Source organism: Echiichthys vipera (genome assembly GCF_963691815.1).
Source record: "Echiichthys vipera genome assembly, chromosome: 16".
NCBI classification, from domain to species: domain Eukaryota; kingdom Metazoa; phylum Chordata; class Actinopteri; order Perciformes; family Trachinidae; genus Echiichthys; species Echiichthys vipera.
In genome coordinates, this window is record NC_139841.1 from 24,639,869 (window position 1) to 24,661,250 (window position 21,382).

General features: G+C 40.9%; 1 protein-coding gene across 1 annotated transcript; it reads left to right on the forward strand.

Moving 5' to 3' along the window:
- Window positions 1-1,887: 1,887 nt before the first annotated feature.
- On the forward strand, window positions 1,888-14,351 carry LOC310958995 (rhotekin-like; the record flags this gene model as incomplete). The annotated part of the gene is made up of 11 exons (XM_083930160.1): window positions 1,888-2,087; window positions 3,538-3,584; window positions 3,677-3,730; window positions 3,922-4,039; window positions 4,140-4,379; window positions 4,499-4,593; window positions 4,695-4,801; window positions 4,900-5,028; window positions 6,596-6,758; window positions 13,430-13,533; window positions 14,214-14,351. Exons 1-11 carry the CDS (start codon window positions 1,927-1,929, stop codon window positions 14,349-14,351), a joined length of 1,356 nt encoding a protein of 451 aa, XP_083786286.1. The 5' UTR covers window positions 1,888-1,926.
- Between the last annotated feature and the right edge of the window lie 7,031 nt (window positions 14,352-21,382).

Consider the following 21,382-nt stretch of genomic DNA (forward strand, 5'->3'; position numbering starts at 1 on the left):
TTACACATATGGCTTGGTAATGCATGGTAAAGCTCAACAGACTGTGCCCAGTTAACCACCATGTATCGATGTCCATTGCGGATCAAGTCTTAACAATCTTACAAATGTTCATTATATTAATGCTGTCAGAAAAGTCACCTGAAGTGTCTCAAGTCACTTATCTGACAGTTCAGAGAACCATTATTTACTCAAGTGCATGATAATGAATCTAGCAAAAATGACGTAGTTATAGTAACTACAGTTTACAAAAGATCCGTGAATCATCGTGACAGTTCATCACAATGTCCGCGTAATAAAACAAATAAATCAAACCACAGTCACAACTGGAGCTGAGAAAAACAAGCTACTAAGTGGATTATAAAGAAAGGAAAAAGATTACTGCATGTGGACTTTGGAAGGGTTTCTACATCGGTACAGCTACAGTATTGGTTTTTTTTTTAACCTGTCAAAATATAACAGACAAGGGGAACATTGTCTACTGTGAGGAAGTAAATTCCACCAACGTTCACTGCCATGGCTCACCTGAAATGGAATTAGTCTTGGGGCCCTGACAGCTGGACTGCATCCAGGGAAGGATTCATCTGATGCACTAATTTAACACTGCCGCCACTCTGAGCTCTGATGTAATAGGTCTAGGTCAGTGTGTTTGAAGCCTGTTGCTAGAAGCACCAGCAGGGGGTTTGAGAGTTACACTACCACCTGATATAATGTGGAAGACATAATAATGTTTAAATATATCATCAACAACAGCTGGAAACTGTACCGTTAAGAATCACACTCCCTTATGTCATGACATCGAATAGCTAGACAGAGTAAACGGGCTGCACTTCGGGCTAAATGGTAGCATGCTAACACGCTTACAGTGATTAATATGCTGATGTTCAGCAGGTGCAATGTTTACAATGTACACCATGTATTTACGCATGTAGTAAAGTACAGCTGAGGCTGATGGGAATCTAATTAGATTTGCAGGCCTGATAAAATAGATAAATCAGGGGATCACCAAAGTGATTTCATTTCAATATAAATGTTTGTAACAAACGACATGGCTATTTGTTCAATAGTTGTCAAGACATTTCACTAAAAACAATGTGGTGAAGTTAGAGGGAAAAGTCGGGGGTTCAGTCTTTTGCATACATTCTCTGGGAACCATGAAGATACAGTACAGCGCCAATTCATCAAGTGGATGTTGAGCTGTTTCAGTGTAAAAAAGTACTCTACGGGGGAATTGTTGGGTCTATTTAAATCATAAATAAGTCATAGTGTGAGTGTGGTCTTTACCTACTCTGTAAAGTGTCCTGAGATAACTTTTGTTATGATTTGGCACTATGAATATAATTGAATTGAGTTGAATTAAAATGAGGACCTGCTGGTTGTGCTATGAAAAATGAGTTGATCACTAAAGTCATTAGTTTTCATCCTCTTGGGATCATGACCATCGAGCTTCATGGCAATCCATGCAATAGATGTTAAGGACCAGGTGGAGAGATTATATCTCCACACTGGCCTGGGAACGCCTCAGGATCCCCCAGTTAGAGCTGGTTAATGTGGCCCGGGAAAGGGAAGTTTGTGGTCCCCTGCTAAAGCTGCTGCCCCCGCGACCCGACCCCGGATAAGCGGATGAAGATGAGATGAGATAAGATGCTATTTTTACTTTCTTGCACAGATTTTAGTCTGCACCAAAGGGGGCCGCATGGTTAAACATGCAGTGTAATCATGCTTTGACTGTTTGACTCTTTGGTTCATGGACATCAGATAATTCTCAGTACCAACCTCCGGGCACTCTAAGCTGTTGATGATTCTTTCTTTTTTAGTAAAAAAATAAGATGAATATTGATCATTTGAATAAATAATAATAATATTGCCGTTTCCACTCATCTCATACAGGATGAAGAGGTGCTGAAGCAGGTTGAGAGGGAGGTGCGAATGCGGGAGGGGGCCAGTAAGCTCCTGGCAGCTTGTTCCAGGAGAGAGCAGGCCCTCGAGGCCTCCAAGAGCCTGCTAACCTGCAATGCTCGCATTCTGGCCTTGCTCAGCCAACTACAGCAGATGAGGAAAGCTCAGGTCCTACAGAGAGTGGGACGCAGGTCAGATGGAGTGCAAGGATATATTGTGTATATGGGTAAATAGACAGATAATAGATCAGTGGAGAGGGATACAAGACTTTAATGCAGTTCTATTGCAGCACAGAAGCAAGTGAAATGCTAATAGACATAATGCCTCCTACCAGCCACTAGAGGTCAGACAAGTTCACTTTTTCAATCCTTCGAGGCCCTTCATTACCTGATCTGTTGTGTTTAATGCATATGTAACAATACACATCCCTGGGCTGATAAGTTGAAATCATTATTTAATTTGAACGATCCGTTATTCATTTACAGGGCAGGTTACTTTGTGATATTCAGGAGATAAGGAGCAAAAATGTTTCTCACGTATAGAGAAAAATGCTCTGTTGATATGTGGTGTAAAGCAAAATTACAAACTTACCGTCTTGTAAACAAATGGCTACAGTGTAGAAGTTCAGCCACCTGTGAGGAACTCGGAGTAGAGCCGCTGCTCCTTTGCGTTGAAAGGAGCCAGTTGAGGTGGTTCAGGATCATCTGGTAAGGATGCCCCCTGGGCGCCTCCCTAGGGAGGTGTTCCAGGCACGTCCAGCTGGGAGGAGGCCTCGGGGAAGACCCAGGACCAGGTGGAGAGATTAGATCTCCACACTGGCCTGGGAACGCCTCAGGATCCCCCAGTTAGAGCTGGTTAATGTGGCCCGGGAAAGGGAAGTTTGGGGTCCCCTGCTGGAGCTGCTGCCCCGTGACCCGACCCTGGATAAGAGGCTGAAGATGAGATGAGATGAGTGTAGAACTTTATGTGAAGTGTAATTTAAACAAGAGAAAAATCCCGGTGCGCACTCGGGAGCATTACAATCAGCCCCAGACACCGACAGGTTTAACGCCACTTCGGACGAGACAGACTTGAGCTAAGAATGAGGTTCATTCATTTATTTTTATTGTGCTGTTTACGAGGACATAAAGGACTTTTTTAAGTAAAATTACCTCCATTTATTTCTTTTGGCTGGATGACAATGAAAAACTCGAGTTGTGCTTCGAGAAGGGGACCTCCATTGTAGCAGAATTTATTTGCCAGGCTTGTCACAGAAGTGAGAATACGGGAGGAAATGAAATGTTTAAAAACTACAAATTGGGTGTCTTGTAAACACATGAGTGTTGGGCACTTTGTGTACATGTCATGGAACTAAAGAAGGAATCATGTGTATATGGGATTCACAAGCATAGGCTCTGTGTGTGATGGTGGACACTTTACATTTTAATTAAACTAGAATAGGATACAAATATCTTGTGAAACATAGAACAATCAGTTTTGTTGTGATTGTGTTACAGATGTGTTGATCCAACTGTTATCTTTCCTTGAGGTTGTAATTAGTGCTGCTGTTGTTCTGGATTGCATCAGCGTTCCTGTACGTACTGTGCCGAACAGCACGTACGCACTGAAAGTTGGATAGATAATCTATTTATTTTACTCCAGGCCATCAGAAGATGTCGTACCGTGTGCGGGGAAAGTATCCCTCTCAGGTGAGTGTAAATTAAAAAGAAACGTTGCCACAAATTCATTAAATAAAATACCTGAACGAGGCTTTTATATTTATGTTACTTGCATTCTGTAGACCTGCGAATCCCACTGATGTGGAAAGACTCTGAGTACTTCAAAAACAAAGGAGGTAATTCAGGAAATCAATGAAGTTTGACTGCATGGAAACACTGTTGACTTTATAATGCCTAGTGTCTGTTTTTCCTTTTGGTTAAACTGAAATTAATGCACACCCCCTCTGGATGCTCTTACTGTATATCACTACAGGATGACCTTTAGACTCAATTGCTGTTTTTACTCTATTTTCCTTTTTACTCGTAGAGCTTCAGCGCTGTGCCGTGTTCTGCCTGCTTCAGTGTGGCACAGAGATCCATGACACTGACCTGGTGATGGTAGACAGGACTCTAACTGACATCTGTTTTGAAGACACTATCATATTGTAAGTCACTTGTTTTGCCAGTTTTTTAGAGGTTAATTGTTTTGTCCAATCCCATTTTAATAATACTTTATTTTTTCCTTGTGTAAATGTGTATAAGCAGCAACGAGGTAGGTCCAGGGTTTCAGCTTCGCGTTGAACTGTACAGCAGTTGTGCGGTTGAGGATTTCTCCCCGGGGGCTCTAGGACCCAGGAGAGCGAGCCGTCTGGGGGGCTCAGTGGGATGCTCCTCTGGGAAAAAGATCCGTGCTGCGTTTGAGTCTGCAGCAGTTTGTGGAGCCGGTGGAGGAAACGTAGGATCTGGAAGTGTCCTACCACCTATATCCCCTGACCTGTCTGCACTGTGAGGATGACAATTCAACCCTGAAACACACACACACACACACACACACACACACACACACGGGCAGTCTTTTAAAACTGAGTGTCATCTTGATTTTGCCCAATGCTTTCTGTCTGAAGGGGGCCGAAGTATAACCTGCTGGCTCACACAACACTGAGAATAGAAAACGTCCAGGAAGGTTTCAAGACGCATGATTTGTCACTAGCAGCAACAGGTGAGTTACAAATCCTCCTCTTTTCTTCTTGTTTCCTTCCCTTTGTCCTTTTTTTTCCTTGTCCTCCTCAAAATGCATCCCTAATCTATTTGTTTTTCTAGAGGATAATCCGTTCTGGTTGCCTCTGTATGGCAATATGTGCTGTCGCCTTGTTGCTCAGCCACTGTGCATGGTTGAGCCGATCCTACATGGCCAACTCAAGGTTAAGGTGACTTGATTTTTTATACATTATCCTGCTTTGTGATTCTTTTAATACTATATCACATTATAATTCAGTGTATCGAATGACTCTCTGCTCTTCTTCAGCTTGGAGAGGACCTTAATTGCTGGGAAAACGCCTATGGGGTCCTCAAGGGGCAAAGTCTTCGCTGCTGTCAGAGTCAAGAAGACCTGGAGTCGGAGGAGAAGCCGTTACTCGTGATCCCCATCAAAAAGGTCGGTTCTGAACGAGCAACGTCTCGTGAATGAATGAATGAATGGATTAATTTACGGTTTTGTCCATGTTGATTACAAGAACATGCTGAGGCTGACAGAATGCACTGTTGAATGAGTGAAAAACAGAAATCCTAGGAGACGAAACCCGCTTTAATGGTGAGCATTCAAGATGAAGCAGATAACGTTTTATCACAATGCGGTACATTAAAATACATTTCTGAAAACACGGAAAATCTAGTGGTGGAAAGTACCTAAGTAAGTACATTAAAGTACATTTACGCAAGTATTTTACCATGCAACTTTACGTGTGTGTTTACATTTTGTGCCACTTTGTACTTCCACTCTATTCCACTACATTCATCCAACAGCTATATAGTTCCAAGTTACCTTAGATTTGACATCAGATACAGAAAAGCTTATTTACTTCTATATTAATCCAGTTTTGCAAGTCCTCATTGGACAAAAAGGCAGCTAAATATACAGTATACAGTGTTAAAAATGTTTCCCCCCTTATTCACACACGCAGGCTGAAACATGCACATGCACAAACAGGACCCAATTACCTGCGTTATTGTGTGTATGGAAAGATTTGTTCACAAGGGCACAACACTTTGTTAGCAGGGATTTCCCATCTAAATCTCTCAGATTTTGTGATAGACTCGCTCTGACATCTCTCCATTAATTGCATGTATAGGTCCTGTCTGTGCATGTGTATGTATTTCGGGCCTGTGTGTGTGTAACATGAATAATAATAATATAGTGAAAATGTCCCTGTTGCGGGACTAATAAAGGAATTCTTCTAATTCTTCTTCTTCTTCAAAGAGCTAAAATAATCTTATATTTCAAGTATTTTCAAGGCCAAAAACAATTTTGTGCTTCTTCTACTTTCTTTCCGCATTAATCATGAATAATTCTTTAAAATATTGTAGCCTTTTGGAAGATCCCCTAACCATTGAACATGAATAATAATAACACAGTGAAAAAAAAATCAAATTTCCCCGTTGCGGGACTAATAAAGGAATTCTTCTTCTTCTTCTTCTTCTTCTTCTTCTTCTTCTTCTTCTTCTTCTTCTTCTTCTTCTTCTTCTTCTTCTTCTTCTTCTTCTTCTTCTTCTTCTTCTTCTTCTTCTTCTTCTTCTTCTTCTTCTTCTTCTTCTTCTTCTTCTTCTTCAAGAGCTAAAATAATCTAATATTTCAAGTATTTTCAAGTGAAAATCATGAATGACTTGAGAAAAGGCCAAAAATAATTTTGGGCTTCTTCTACCTTCTTTCCGCATTAATCATGAATTATTTCTTTAGTCTTGTAGCCTTTTGGAAGAGCCCCTAACCATTGAACAACTGATGGTACATGAAGTAGTTAAAATGTGTAGAAAAAAAGGATGTTTTTTGTCTGCGACAGATTTACGATGAGCTTGTCTCAACTGCAGTCAGACCTGTTGGATTATTTTGACATGAGCTAATTATATCTCAGTATGCTAATCATACCATCAAAACCACACCTTTGGTACTCTGCCATGACTGCACAAACTAAATTCCAGATGTTAAAAATGTGTTTTGTCTCTGTCAGGACACCCGTGTCTGTGTGTCAGAGAGAGATCCTGTCCACTGTCAGAGTATACACATAAGCACACAGCATCAAGGAGAAGAAGTGACCTACACGCTGAGCACGCCCACACCTGACGACACGCAGCGCTGGGCCGAGGCCATCTGGCAGCACATCTATAACATGGGTGAGGCCTTGGTGATTGAAACTGAACACTTTATCAGGTCTCCACCACTAGCTACAAGCAAAATGTGTGAATTTAGGCCATGGGCCAAGAGAAGGTGATTGCATGTCAGTCGTGATTTATTTTGAGTTCGAAGTGTACAGACGAGAAGAACCAGTGCACATTATACAATCAACTCTTTTGTAATAATAGAAAGGGCCAGAGTGCATACACGCCGAGTTTCACTGAAGATAATTACTAAAGAAACAAACAAACATGAAAGGATTTAAACCAAAGACTTTATTATAATTTCCCTCAGGATGGATACTTTTTTATAACCAAAGTGTAAAGTATGGAAGCCCATTTCTGCCAATGTGATAATAATATATATATAATAAATAATATATAATATATAATTATAAAATATGATCCTGTAAGGCAAAAAGGAGAACCTTTCTCAAACACAGTGGGTCTCAAAAGTATATTTAGCTTATCTCAAAAAAATGAGGAACAAAACGTTCTTATAAATTTGAGATAGGAGAGAGAGAGAGAACATTTGTGTTCTCATGGAGTTCCTGTAAACACCACTTTTCCTTCCTCTTGTCTAGATAGATAGATAGATGGATAGATAGATAACTTTATTTATCCCCCAGGGGAAATTAGGTCATCGTAGCAGCGGTACGAAGCAATCGGAAGTACTACAAATAAGATAAAATACAAAATATGAACAACAATAAAAGTACAGTATCGCAGATAAACACTATATTACAATATGCTATGTGGATTTTAATTTCATTTAATTTAATTTAAATTTAATCTAATCGCGGCAATTTGAACACTTTCAAAATGTCTTTGTTCACTCCAACTCATGCAATCATGAGTTGCTCCTAGAGTTGGCGTGATCGTGATCATTGCATCTAATCTCGATAGCGCTGATGAAAGGCAGACATTTGATCTAACATCAGTGTGGCCGATTCTGAAATCTGAAGAAATGACAGTAACAATCTTCTTAACTCTTACACATGATGTTCCCTGATCCATTTCGATCTGCCAGCACCAGGCAGCACCTACAGTTATTATAATAATAATAATAATAATAATAATATCATCAAAAGTCAAAAACAGACTGGAGTTGTCCAGGTTACACCTTCTGTCCATGAGGCTTTAACTGGAGTTTTTCCAAGTAGTCTGGTAAGACCATAATTAGTGCCATACAAGTAATACTGTTACATGAGAGTCACAACATGCACCATCTCTATTCTTCTCTGTACGCTCAACTGTTTTTGCAACCGCAAAACAAAGTTGAGCAGTCTTATAGTCTTAGTTTAAAAGAGCAGGAGAGACAGACTGCATTTGATTACAGCTTTAATTAAAACTCCGACACGGCTCTGCACTTGGAAAGTAAATTGCTTAGAAGGGATTTTTTTAAAATCAGGCTTTGTTTAGGGACGCAAAATACACCGGCTTAAACCTGCTGCTACCTGCAGGACGACATTCTTTGGTGTTTGTGGTTAAAGCGTGAAACATGCATGTCATTTTATAAATAGTATGTCATGTCACAAAATTATTTTGCTAATGCCGGACTGAAATCATGTGAGACTTCATGAACTCTGAAGTCAGTGTTCATTGTGATGCAGTATGACTAGACAGTATCTATTATTAACCTGGAGCCAGGTGTAATCTTATAGACATAAGATGTCTCATAAGGTATTGTGGTAAAAGCACTTCTTACATACTTTCTAGTGACGGTTTGGTGGGAGGGGTGTTTCCAGCTTTGATTACGTTGACACCTAATCGCATAATTACCGCATGTTCTAACCAAAACTACGACTGAACAGCCTCGCGTTACCATTTAAAGACATTCCAAAGTCGTGCAGTGGACGAGTGGCTTTGTCACGCAAATCCTACACCGAGCACCAGCATTCAATACTAAGTCAATGTCCACCTAATTTCAAAGATCAGCAAGTTTTGTGAAAACATGGAAAATGACCACGTCAAAAGACAACTGAAAAAGAAAAAAAAAAAATCTACATATTTACGATGTTGGTGTCCTAGTAGGCAGCTTTACACATCGGCTTATAGCTCCGACCATCATGTCATGTTGCTCTGTGTGTAACTGATTTAGTTGGCCTACCACCCACAGACAGTTGTTTGTTGAAGAAGAAGAAGAAGAAGAAGAATTACTTTATTAGTCCCGCAACGGGAAATTCGATTACACACACACAGGCCCGAAACACACACATGCACAGACAGGACCTATATACATGTAATTAATGGAGAAATGTCAGAGCGAGGGGGCTGCCAGTGGACCGGCGCCCCGAGCAGTTGGGGGTTTGGTGCCTTGCTCAACAGCACCTCAGCAGTGCCCAGGAGATGAACTGGTACCTCTGGCACTGCAACATATACAAATCCAAAAAATGAACTGGTTAATTAGGAATTGGCAGGCGTACTAAAGAGTAGCCATAGGTTGTCGTCACACCTACTGTACCTTGTTTAGTTCAGTTGTATCAAACCCTGGAGCGTTTGCCGCTCGGTACGTAGCTATCCGGAGAGTTGTATAGATTCAAGATTCAAGAAGCTTTATTTATCCCGAGGGAAATTATTGTGCAACAGTTTCAATACAAAGGTGGGAAAGGATCAGAGTAACAATAAGCATAAAACATAAATCAAATCAAAATAAAGCTAACATCAAATCAATCAAACAATAACTAATGTGACAGAGTGCAAAAGACATTATGGTTGAGCGTAGGTTTATACAATATACAACAATACGCAGCGTGCAGTTTAGCAGCATACTGAAATAAAATAAGTACAAACTAAATAAGTGATAAGGAGCAATAAGGGATAACAGTGTTAAAAGTGTAGCAGCAGTATAGCAATGTTTCTCTCACAGAAATATGCCCTAGTTCAGAACACAGGACCTTCTTCGTGTACTTGTTTTCTTGCCCCCACTCCGCACACACCAAGTGAGCGTCCTTGCTTGGTTTATAGTGATGCACTGAGTTCCCTTGGATTTTTCTCTGTGTGAAAAGATACTGAACCAAGGGGGAAAATGGTCCAAGGTTACAAACTCATCAAGTGATTTGGACCAGCGTAAACAAGCCCTTAAACCTGCAATAGTTGCCACTTGCGGGCCTCTTGGGGGCAGTGGTAACAAGCTATGATCAAAACATTGAAATATTAATAGTGATGGGCAATGGGACTTCATTTAACTATATGAAGCCGACTGTAGTACTTGAGTCCGGACTCAGGTCCACTTTTGTAAAGCCTTACACTTGTCTTGGTCGTGTTGTACTTGGAATAGTCTTGGACTCTACTGAGAGGAGGTCAAGTTGATCTCAGCTGCTGATTCAGGGTCAAGGCCCGTATTCCCAAAACGTCTTAAGCCTGACAGGCTCCTAACTGATTCAGGAGTAACTGTTTAAATAAAGAATGGACGTGTCAGTCCTAATTTAAGGAGTAGTCAAGAGGACTTCTAAGTCACTGAGGGCGCACTCACACTGTCCTTCCGCACCAGGCCAAAACAGGTTTTTTGTCTAAAGCCTAGTGCGTTTGAGCAGTGTGAGTGCACCCGCTCCGCGCATAACTGTGGACAGCTGGCCGTCCATGTCCCGCCTGAGAGAGGTGGGCTTTTGTAGAACGCGTTTGCACATGTACGAGCGCGAGCGTGCGCAGGTGTAGGAGCACGAGGCCTACGGCGGCTCTGACTTCATTTTATGTGCGCCTGTTCGGACATAGAAAATAGAAGGACGGACCATGCGTGGACATTTAACAACAACAATGGCGGTGAAAGGTTCACGTTGGTGTGATGCGGAGGAGTGTTTACTGCAGATTTGGTCGATGAAAATATTCAGTCGACAAGACGGAAAGATTTGTGAACAAAGCGATGCATCGCGATGACGTCAATTAATGCGTGTGACGTGTTACGGCGTGATGACGTATGGACAGCAAGAAGCATTCGCCGAGGCCCAGGTATTGTGAGTACAAACGGGCCTGGGGCGCGGGGGGAGAGGGGAGGGGGGACAAGTACCCTAAAGCCCGGGCGCGGTGCTGAAGGACAGTGTGAGTGCGCCCTGAGAGCAAATTACAAACAATCCTAAAATGGCTTCTGCTGGGAATCCACTTTGTAATCACATCAACATTTTAGAAACCTTTGATGGAAGTGGGAAAGCCACATTTATTTCCATGCATTTATTTTCCCACGCTTTTTTGGCTTTCGCCGTTATTCCGACTCTGAGTTTTCTTTTAATACATTCATTCCCTCCGTGGAAACCTGCTGATTGTGAGCGGGCTGCCAGACATGAGAGAGGCTGATGATCAGCTGCGCATATACTTGACTGGTCATGAGCCCATTCACTCTTTGTTTCATGTTAAAGCCTCTGAACACCCGCTCAGGTGTTTTCAATTACTCTGGCAGACTTGACTTCGGCTTCAGTTGAGGTGGGCGGAGCTTTTAATGGGGATTCATGGGGTCACACTACGGATGAGAATGATACGGGTGTAATTTGTCCTGCCTTAACAGGTTCAACAAAGCTAACAGGATATGAAGGAAGGTGTCAATCAATCACAGCATACACACCCACGCAGAGAGAGAGGTCTAATTATCCAGGTTAACTGAAAACACCTCTGTAGGTGTTAACAGCCTTTAAATCAGTCACACATTTGACAGCCATTCCCAGTTTCATGAAACATGACATCCCCCAGAGCAACAGGGTCAACCCCAACCCTTTCTCTTATCTTAACACTTCTCCCATTTTCCTCAGTAGAAGTTGGTCTCAGCAGCTCTGTGAGAGGGTTTTAAGAGGACACTGTTAGTTGGGAACTCTTAGTGCTATTTAGGAGTTCTCCTTGTGGTAAGATCAAATGTTCTGGGAATACCAGCCCGGCTGTACAGAACATCTTAATTCTATGCATTGTTTGCTGTTTGAAGATAAGTCAAGTCTTGTTTTAGATCCATCCTAACTCCTTTATCACTGTGTAGGCATTGGAAAGACACTATTGCTCATGGTCTTGACCAGGACTCGATTTGCATTGAACTCAGTCTTGATTTAGTCTTGACTGCCTTTTGACTTGGTCTTGACTTGCACTGCACCTGGTCTTGGACTTGATAAAGTCATACAGCCCTGATATGAAGCATTTTCTTCATTTTTCTGAGCCCACCAGGTTATGCCCTATTATATATGAAGGGGTTGAAAAGTTAAGTTAATATGGCGAACACTCATTTGGATAATATTTCTGTGCATCGGTTGAATATAAGTGCGTTTCCCAAGATTCACTCGGCTCCGTTTGTGGTCTCCGCCAGTTTCCTGAGAGAAATATCTGCCTCTTTAGCTGCAAAATGCTCAACTATGTTCTCCACTAAATGTGTCTGCTGGCCAGGATCTATTCGGTGGCATTAACAACTTGTTGCACACACACACCTTAAACCTAAATAAATCACAGGGGTGTGACTCCTATTAGATATTTGTTTATTTCTAAGTCTATTTTAAGGAATTATACTGACTCTAGAGTCACTCTGAGCCGTTAACATTTTTGTTTCCAGCTTGGACATTGTGGAATACATTTTCAAGTCTTTTATTAAGTGAGTGGCTTTGCTTTGCACCTAAAACAGACATGGAAAAGAGTAAGCTTTCATTTCATTAATTTCTTTCGCCAAGTCTCTTAGAGCGTCTGAACCAAGGGTGTGTCACTGAATTGAATAGTTTGTACCTCGGGGCTATTGTTGTAACTTCTTTATGCCTCAGTGAGTTTCTGAGAATTAAGATATTGAATAAATGTTCTTCATCAAGGATGTTTTTGCAGGGAGCCAAATTATTCGCTCTTAACAGGACGTGTGAAAAAGCGAACGTGTGATATGTGCCACTCCTCCATGTGAGCAAGGGTGTGTTTGTTTGTAAGCAATCTTTTTGCATAGTGGTTCACCGCCTCTGCACTTATCATTTCACTTCTGGAAGGAATCATTTGTACGTAGCTAAATCTTAGCACTGTTACTCAGCTGTTCTCCTCCTCGGATGATCGCTTCTCTTGTATGACAGGAGTACATACAGTTATTCTTAACAGTTGTCTGCATGCTGCACTTATTAAGTTTCACTGTGAAGTGAAGGAAATTGTTCAAAGCTCAGTTAGGTGTAAGGTTGCAGGGGTGCACATGTGACTCAAAGACAACACCACTGCACAAACACAAATAGTTATTCTCATAATTCTGTCATCAAGATTTATGTTTAAATACTGTGTAATTCAGTGTTAACATTGCAACATCTCGAGCTGCCTGGTATGTGGTACAACAGGTATGCTTTGTTACATATTCCGAGGCGGGTGAGTTTTGAGATATTGCCAACATGTCCAATATTGTCTCTGTGAAACATATTCTGCTATATTTTTTAATCTGAATTTGTAAAATGAAACTTGAATAAATTAGGTGTCAATGAGTCACAAGTATTGATTATTGCTTTTGATGAACAAATGTTCAGAGAAGTCGCTGCATGCTATTTTAAACTTATCTAGCTGACTGAGTAATCCTGCTTGGTGTAATACCTCCATCTGGCTGGACTTTCTTAAAGGCAGGCGTCAGACTGATGGACTTTCTATACAAGACAAAAAATTTCCATGAATAGTGTTTTTTTGTGTGTTTTTTTTAACCCAACTTTTTGCCATTCACATGCTTTAAAAATCCCCGCTTATTATATGTGTTGCAGGTCAGTGGAAGCAGTGTTGTGATCACCTGATGAAGATTGAAATGCTGAGCACCAGGAAAGCCATTCCAGTGAGGCAGGGGTCGCTATACCATGAAATAGGTAGTGTAACACACAAAGAGTCGCACCTGCATCATATTCATTGCTGCCTCCCAGTGAAGGACTTTGCTGGTTTACTCCCAGTCACCTGAGTCACAGCTCATCATTTTGTTCTCAATGTATTTCCTTTCTTCAACTCTGTCCCTTTATTTGTTTTCATTCATTTCTGACAATTCAAACACTTGACTCTCACTAAATTTGTCTTATAGCACAAGTCTGCTTTTATTTGTGTCAAAGTTACAATAAAGATAAAGTGAAGACTTGTCATTTCAAGCTGCAATTAAACTGCATAGTTGACAAACTAACGCTGCAATAACATCCTTTAGCCACCTCTGAGCAGCCAAAACAAGCTGTAAGCGTTACATGCCATTGCCTTTTAAGTTGATACAGTTTTATATGGAGTCACGCTGGTGTCCAATGATGAATGTCCACTATTCCCGTTTAGTTCTGTCTTTCTCACCGATAATCTGAGTGAAATATCCGACTCTTTAGTTTCTAAATGCTCCACTTTGTTCTGAAGAGTTCTGCTGAAGAGAAACAAGCCCACAACATCATGCTGCCACCACCATGCTTCACTGTAGGGATGCTGTGTGTTGGGTGGTGTGCTGTGTTTGGTTTCTGCCAAACATAGAGCTTGGAGTTCAGCCCAAAAAGTTCAGTGAGCTTGTGAATTTGTAACTCCTTCAAGGTCACCATCGGCCTCTCGGTAGCTTCCCTGATCAATCTTTTCCTGGCTCGGTCCTCCAGTTTGGAGCGGCGGCACGATCTAGGCAAGGTCCTTCAGCTTCTGGAAAACACTCTCAACGGTCCTCAGAGGGAAAGTTAAAGCCTTTGAAATCTTTTTATATCCTTCTCTTAACTTGCGTCTTGTATCTTTCCAACCATGATGAATAATTTGTGTCAAAGGTGGAGGCCAAATAACTTGGTGTGTAATCTAGAAGGTGATTGGTTATACCTGATAAGGTTTATAATATTTTTCTAAATGGACTTGTCACTTTTCCAACCCTGCTATTGTAGTTTTTCATATTTTTTTTTTCCTTAATTTGTATGATGTATTATCATTTCAGGCTGTAAAACAAAAAAAATGACTATTTCAAAAGGGTATTATGACTCTATATAGGTACTGTAGAGTTTTGGAGTTTACTAAAGAGGCTTGCTGCTGCTAAAAACTATGCTGAGGAAAGCAGTAAGAGTGAACCAAAACAGTAAACTTGCAGGCTGTAAAACCAAAACAATAATGTGGAAAATACTTTCTCCTTAGAGCTGAGGAAAACCACAATTCATTCATCACTTAAAGTTACCACTTTCACATACAAGCAGGCCAGGGCCAGGGCTCAGCTGGAGACTCAGGGATGCTTAACTCTGCAACAATGTATATCTTTACACTTTCTCTGGCTTAATACTTCAAACAATAACTAAAACACATTGTATTTGTAGCTGCACAGAACAGAGCCCTAAATGAGGTGATGTAAGAACTTGTGAACATCAGAACTTTCACAGGGTTTCCTTTTTTTCAGAAAGAAACCTAGCAGCTCACCAAACTCAGTAATGCACCTTAACACAGGAGGCCACCTGCTAAAGAATGGGGAAAGAAGAAGAAGCAACCTCAGTGCACGTGCGAGTCAGTCAGACAGCACAGATGGCTGATAGAGATAGGTAGATGTCACATAAGAGAGAAAATAGGTCAGGAACTGACAGCTTGATTAATCTGCTATTCAAACAATGTTTTGCTTTCACAAAATTAAACTTGATAACTATGATGCAAGAGAGTTTGCGGCAGGTTGCCTCCAGTCTTTGGTACCTAGAGAACCTGAAACCACAGAGTTCCCCCCTCATAACAAATCCCAATTTAACCCCTGCATAAAAGTCATGGTAGCCATTGGTAAAAGACTTAATTAACTGCCACTGACTGCACAATATCTAAAAATGAGGAAAACTAATGGCTGCCTCAGACAGCAGGATATTACAGCAGATATTATATATAATATATTCATGGATGGATCAGATTGTTATGCCCTGTGCAGTGTGTCTCTCCATGTATGCACTCCGACAGTATGATGAAACGTGAAAAGTATTGCCTCAATCGAACATGCTGTGTCTTCATCTGCAGGAAAATGGAGTGTCGCCAGGCCCAAAAGTAGACAAACGGGTTTGAGTAAATAGCAGGATCCAAAAGAAGTAAATAACGCTGCCCTGGGACAATGAGCCAGACGGTGTCAACTGCAATAGCTGCAATTATGTCCAACACCTGACGACAAAAACATCAGTCACTCTTATCACGTTCATATCTACGCTCCATGATAGCAGCCAAGGGAAAAGAATATCACCGCCTAAAATGTGGGTGTGTGGTTTGAAAAAACAAGTTGTTTTTTTAAAGAGCGTTCCGATCATTAACAGAAAACCTGATGAGGAAGAGAAAACAGTACAACAAGGAAATAAGGAAGTCTCGCGGAATTCCCCCTTATCATCCACAAAAATGTTTTCACTCACAAAAAGAAACAATATTTGTTCGATATCTTGTTATTTTTCCTGCCTTAGCTCAGTCCATAGGTGACTTGGCTGGGAACCGTAGGGTCGCTGGTTCAAGTCCCTGTGTGGACCATGTATGGAGCGCTGATCAGTGGAAGCCCCCTCGCTCTGACATCTCTCCATTAGTTGCATGTATATAGGTCCTTTCTGTGCATGTGTGTGTATTTCGGGCCTGTGTGTGTAACATGATTAATAATAAGAGTGATAAAATTAAATCTCCCCGTTGCGGGATAAATAAAGTAATTCTTCTTCTTCTTCTTCTTCTTGTCTTTTGCAGTAACACCCTCCACTCCCGGCGAGGGTCTTGCGGTTCCGGATTTATCCGTTGAGATCCGCACTTTGCTCTCCTCCTACTATAAGGAAAGGTAGGCTTTCTCGCCCCAATAGATATTCCCTTAACCATCCACGTTTGTACCTTAAAATGCCTTTTTTTTTCGTCAGTTGCCCGAATGAATCACAGTCTCCTAATGCTTTTCATGGCACGCACAGTCACCCGTTTGATGTAACAGTCCAACAACAAACAAGTATCCAACACTTGCGCTGTGAGTGAAAGCTATGTAACACAGACACGCTGCTGTCTGAGGCATGAAAATAAACACAAAGGACTGACAACAGACGAACAATAACAACTAAAGAATTTTACCCTCGTGGAAAGACAAAAACTGTTGAGTGAAAAAGCACTTATACTGCCTACGCTTAAATCATGTAGAGATTTTAACATTTCAATGGTAAACACAGTATGTCAACGAAGAAAACAAGTGTGCTGATGCTTATCAATATCTGACAGTTTCTCCAGATTTCAATATATGTGCTATGTGATTCCCAACCCTTCCACAACCTCTGTATGAAAATTCAGTGGCCCACAGTGAAGCTGGCAGCAGACACACGCAAAAGAGTCTGTGTTGCCGGTAAAAAGCCCCTGCTGTGCCCTGCCTATGCACGTTGTGCGTCAGTTCCCGGTGTATTTTGACCATAAGAGTGTTTCACAAAGCATTTTCACGTTAGAACCAGCTCCTAAAACTGTGAAAGGTTGTAAGTAGTTAAGAGGACTCCTAAGTCACTGAGGCAACCCTAAAATGGCCACTGCTGGCACTCCAGCTCGGTATCAACATTTTAGAAACCTTTTAATCAAACTGGGACAGCCACGTTTATTTCCAGGAATGTATTTTCCCGCTTATTCATTTTTATTTTGCAGTTATACCGACTCTGAATTTTCGTTTAACAATGTCCTCCCTTTCATGTACAAGTTGGGCGAGACGTAAAAAGCTTCTATTGTGTCCAGCTTGGTTTCGCTTTGCACCTCTGACCTTACATCCATAGGTATTCTTCTTAAATGGAAACCTGCTGATTGTCAACGAGCTGCCAGACACGTCTGACGAATAGCTGCACATATACTTGACTATTCAGTAACCTATATTACTCTTTGTTTCACGGTAAATCAGTGACACGTAGCCTAGATTTTATTCTTATCTTAATTTGGATATGGCAACATACCTTCTAAAGTATTTCTACCAAGAAATCACAAAACAGAGACTCAAGACCTGAGGCAGCCAATCACAACTTCATGAAACGTGACATAATCAGGCTCAACCCTACTTGTCAAGAGGTTTGGAGAGGACGCTCATTGCTTGGAGCCTTTAGGGCTATTTAGCAGTCCCTCTAGTGGTAAGATCAAAATGTCTTATGAATATGGGCCCACGTATATAACACAGTATTGCATATTGATTGCGATTTCAGTCTGTTTTACAGTAGTGGTAGCAGCAGTGGTAGTATGGAGTGTTATCAGTGTTATCAAGTACTGTGGGAGGTTTGTTTCCTGGAGTTATTCAGGCTTTATGAGTTGTAATGACATATTAGTATTTCTTGTTTGATCAGTTTGTGTACTATCACAGAAAGAAACAATAACCGACAACGACACGGATCACAAACTAATCCCCCGTGAACTCATTGAGGTCAGCGATGACGTGACTTAATCACAGCTAAGCAAGATAAATACCTCTTTGACTCAAACACATAATGGTCCTCTCATACATTGTGGGCTGTGCCATCAAACACTCTCTCCTTTCCAGACAATTTGACTTCTTCAAATGGCAAACAATCAAAGTTTCAACTTTAAGTCTGCACATAAAGAACCTGGGCGTCAAATGCAACATATATTGTTTGGGAGTGTGATGGTATGTGTACACAGAAAGGCCAGAGATAAGTCAAAAGACGCCATAGAACAGGTTGTACTGGAGATTTTGATAGTTGATATATGTGGAGTAACAAACCTTTTACAATGTTGGCTTTGTTTAGCTGAATGCATCAAGCATGTGTGTGTGTGTGTGTTCTAGCAATGACTAAGACCTCTGTGTGTATTGTATACACAGCCATATAATATGCAGCAGTAGGTCAGCGGCTAGTCAGATGCCAAGCTGTTTATTTCCACTACTGTAAAGGATCAGCCTGGTCACTGGAGGGAAAATATTGGCATTGTACTTATTTCCCTGCAAACCACAGAAACATTGATATGAATAATTTTTCCAGCATCGGTGAGACGCACACTGGGCTTTCAACTCACAGAAAGTGCTCCTGAAATCAGGCTCCCACTCTGCTTAGGAAGGAGGTAGGGGTGGAAGGTCGGATCATACGCACACCAGACTTTTACCGTTGTGTCTCAACCATGTCCCGTCCCATGTGAAAGTGAAACATATTTTTGTATCAGATGTACTCATTTAAATCCAAACCACAACCTTTCCCTTAACCTAACCAAGTAGTTTATTTGTCTAAATCAAACCATGTTGTTTTGTTTGCAGAACTTAACTGTGTAGTTTTGACATTAATAGTTTTTGGTTGAATTCACAACATTAACCCCACACGTCTAAAATGTGACGTGTCCGCAGTGTGCAGAAAAACCTACAATGCCAACGTTTTTTGTGCCAAAGTTTTTCTGGCGACTGGGTTGAAAAAATGTCAAATGTGGTGTGTCCCGTCCCATGTGAAAGTGAAACATATTTATTAAATCCAAACCACAACCTTTCCCTCAACCTAACCAAGTACTTTTGAATCCTTAACCTAACCAAGTAGTTTAGTTGTCTAAACCTAACCAGGTAGTTTTGATGCCTTAACTTAACCAGGTAGTTTTGATGCCTTAACCTAACCAAGTAGTTTTGATGCCTTTACCTAACCAAGTCGTTTTGATGCCTTTACCTAACCAGGTAGTTTAGTTGTCTAAACCTAACCAAGTAGTTTAGTTGTCTACACCTAACCAAGTAGTTTAGTTGTCTAAACCTAACCAGGTGGTTTTGATGCCCTAACCTAACCAGGTAGTTTTGATGCTTTAACCTAACCAAGTAGTTTTGATGCCTTTACCTTACCAGGTAGTTTTGATGCTTTAACCTTACCAGGTAGTTAAGTTGCCTAAACCTAACCAAGTAGTTTATTTATCTAAACCAAACCATGTTGTTTTGTTTGCAGAACTTAACTATGTAGTTTTGATTCTGGGCGTCAAAACTACATAGTTAAGTTGTAGTTTTGATTCCCAAACATTAATCGTTTTTGTTTGAATTCCCAACATTAACCCCACACGTCTAAAATGCGACGTGTCCGCGGTGTGCAGAAAACCTACAATGCCAACGTTTTTTGTGCCAAAGTTTTTCTGGCGACTGGGTTGAAAAAATGTCAAATGTGAGTCACTACTTGTTTTAACCGTCACTTCTCTGGTGTAATCTTCCAACTCCCTTCTTTGAATCTAAGAAAAAGAGCAACTAGTGATGCATTCGTACATTTCAGGTTAGGAATGTACTCCGCAGAGATATTACAAATAGTGAAGACATTTTTTAAATTGATTATTAAGTTGTTTATGTTAACAAATAAAAAGTAGGTGATAGAGCAAAGAAAAGCAGCCCCAATCATGCTACACGACTGTATTATTGTACGAGCTTAAATAATGTAGAAAATGTGTAAATGAGGCAATGTATTGTATTGTATTGTGCTGAGTTTGATTAGTGGGTAAACACTCAGATAAATACACTTCCTCCTCCCCTGAGGGGAATGCAGCCTATTCCAGTATGATGTCCCTGTCACAGGGATCATGTGCCACGGATGATGTTCTGTGTCTGTTCTAGTAAACAAAAAGATCACATCCTCATACCTACCCAGTACCCAGGTGAGAAATTCAAAACCTCCCAGCCCGAGCCTGTGGTTTCAGACAGATATGTGCTCTCAACTGTCTGGGGACTTTTGTGTGCCGGTGTCCCAGAATGGAATTTGAATTGTTCTGTTTGCGTCGCCGGCCGTGCACTTCATATTACACGGATGATTTTAGATACCGAAACAGAAGAAGGTCAGAACTGATAAAGTAGGGCTTATTCGATGCCATTTTGAATTTGTGAATTTATTTCTGACATGTCAAAAAAAGAATGCAAAAGTATACCAAATTAAATGAGTTTAACGAATAAGAGAGAGAGAAAAGAACTGTAACAACACATGAAGAGCTCTTTTCCAAAACGAGATAAAAATGAGTTTGAGCCTCTTTGCTGTATACAGAACCTTTTCACTGCTCCATCAGTGTTTCATGCCAAATCGCTATATTTCCTTGTTTTAAATGGTCTCAAGATGCAGTTCCTTTCCAAACCGCGACCAGCGCCAAACCTATTTTTAGCCTAAATGCGATACGTCCTCTCGACCAATCAGAATTCAGTGAGCGTTCTATGCCATCCAACATGGCGGCGCTCTGAAGCGGGAGAGTTTTTTGTTTCGTCTGTCCATTCAACATGTTCAGACTGAGCCATAAAAACCATTTTGACACCAGATACATTGAATATTAACCAAATGTGTGGGTCTAGGGAAAAAATGTAATTTTCCTGAAAACTATTAAAATGGATTTATAGCGTTTTGGAAAAGAGCTCCTCATATATACAATTTAAGAGCACCAGCATTTGTTGTTTTTGTTTTTTTAACATTGCACTACATTTTTCTTTGTTTCTCTTCTTTATAGTTATTGATGAGCCTGCCACAGTCGCACTGGAGAGTGAGAAACCGCTCTTACTGTATTCGTTCGTGGTTACCACGCCTGGTCAAGGAGACCCACACGAACATGATAAATGTTCCAATTTCAAAACCTGCAGAGGACGCATCCAAACCAACTGTTCATACTATCTTCTTTTCATTCTTCAACCTCTCCTCTGAATCTCAACTGTTGACCCAACCATGAATATTAGCAATATAGTGTTAGAGTGTAAAAACAACCAACCCCGGGCCGACTGTATGACCATTTCAAATGCAGGAAGAAGAAGAAGAAGAAGAATTACTTTATTAATCCTGCAATGGGGAAATTCGATTTTTTTG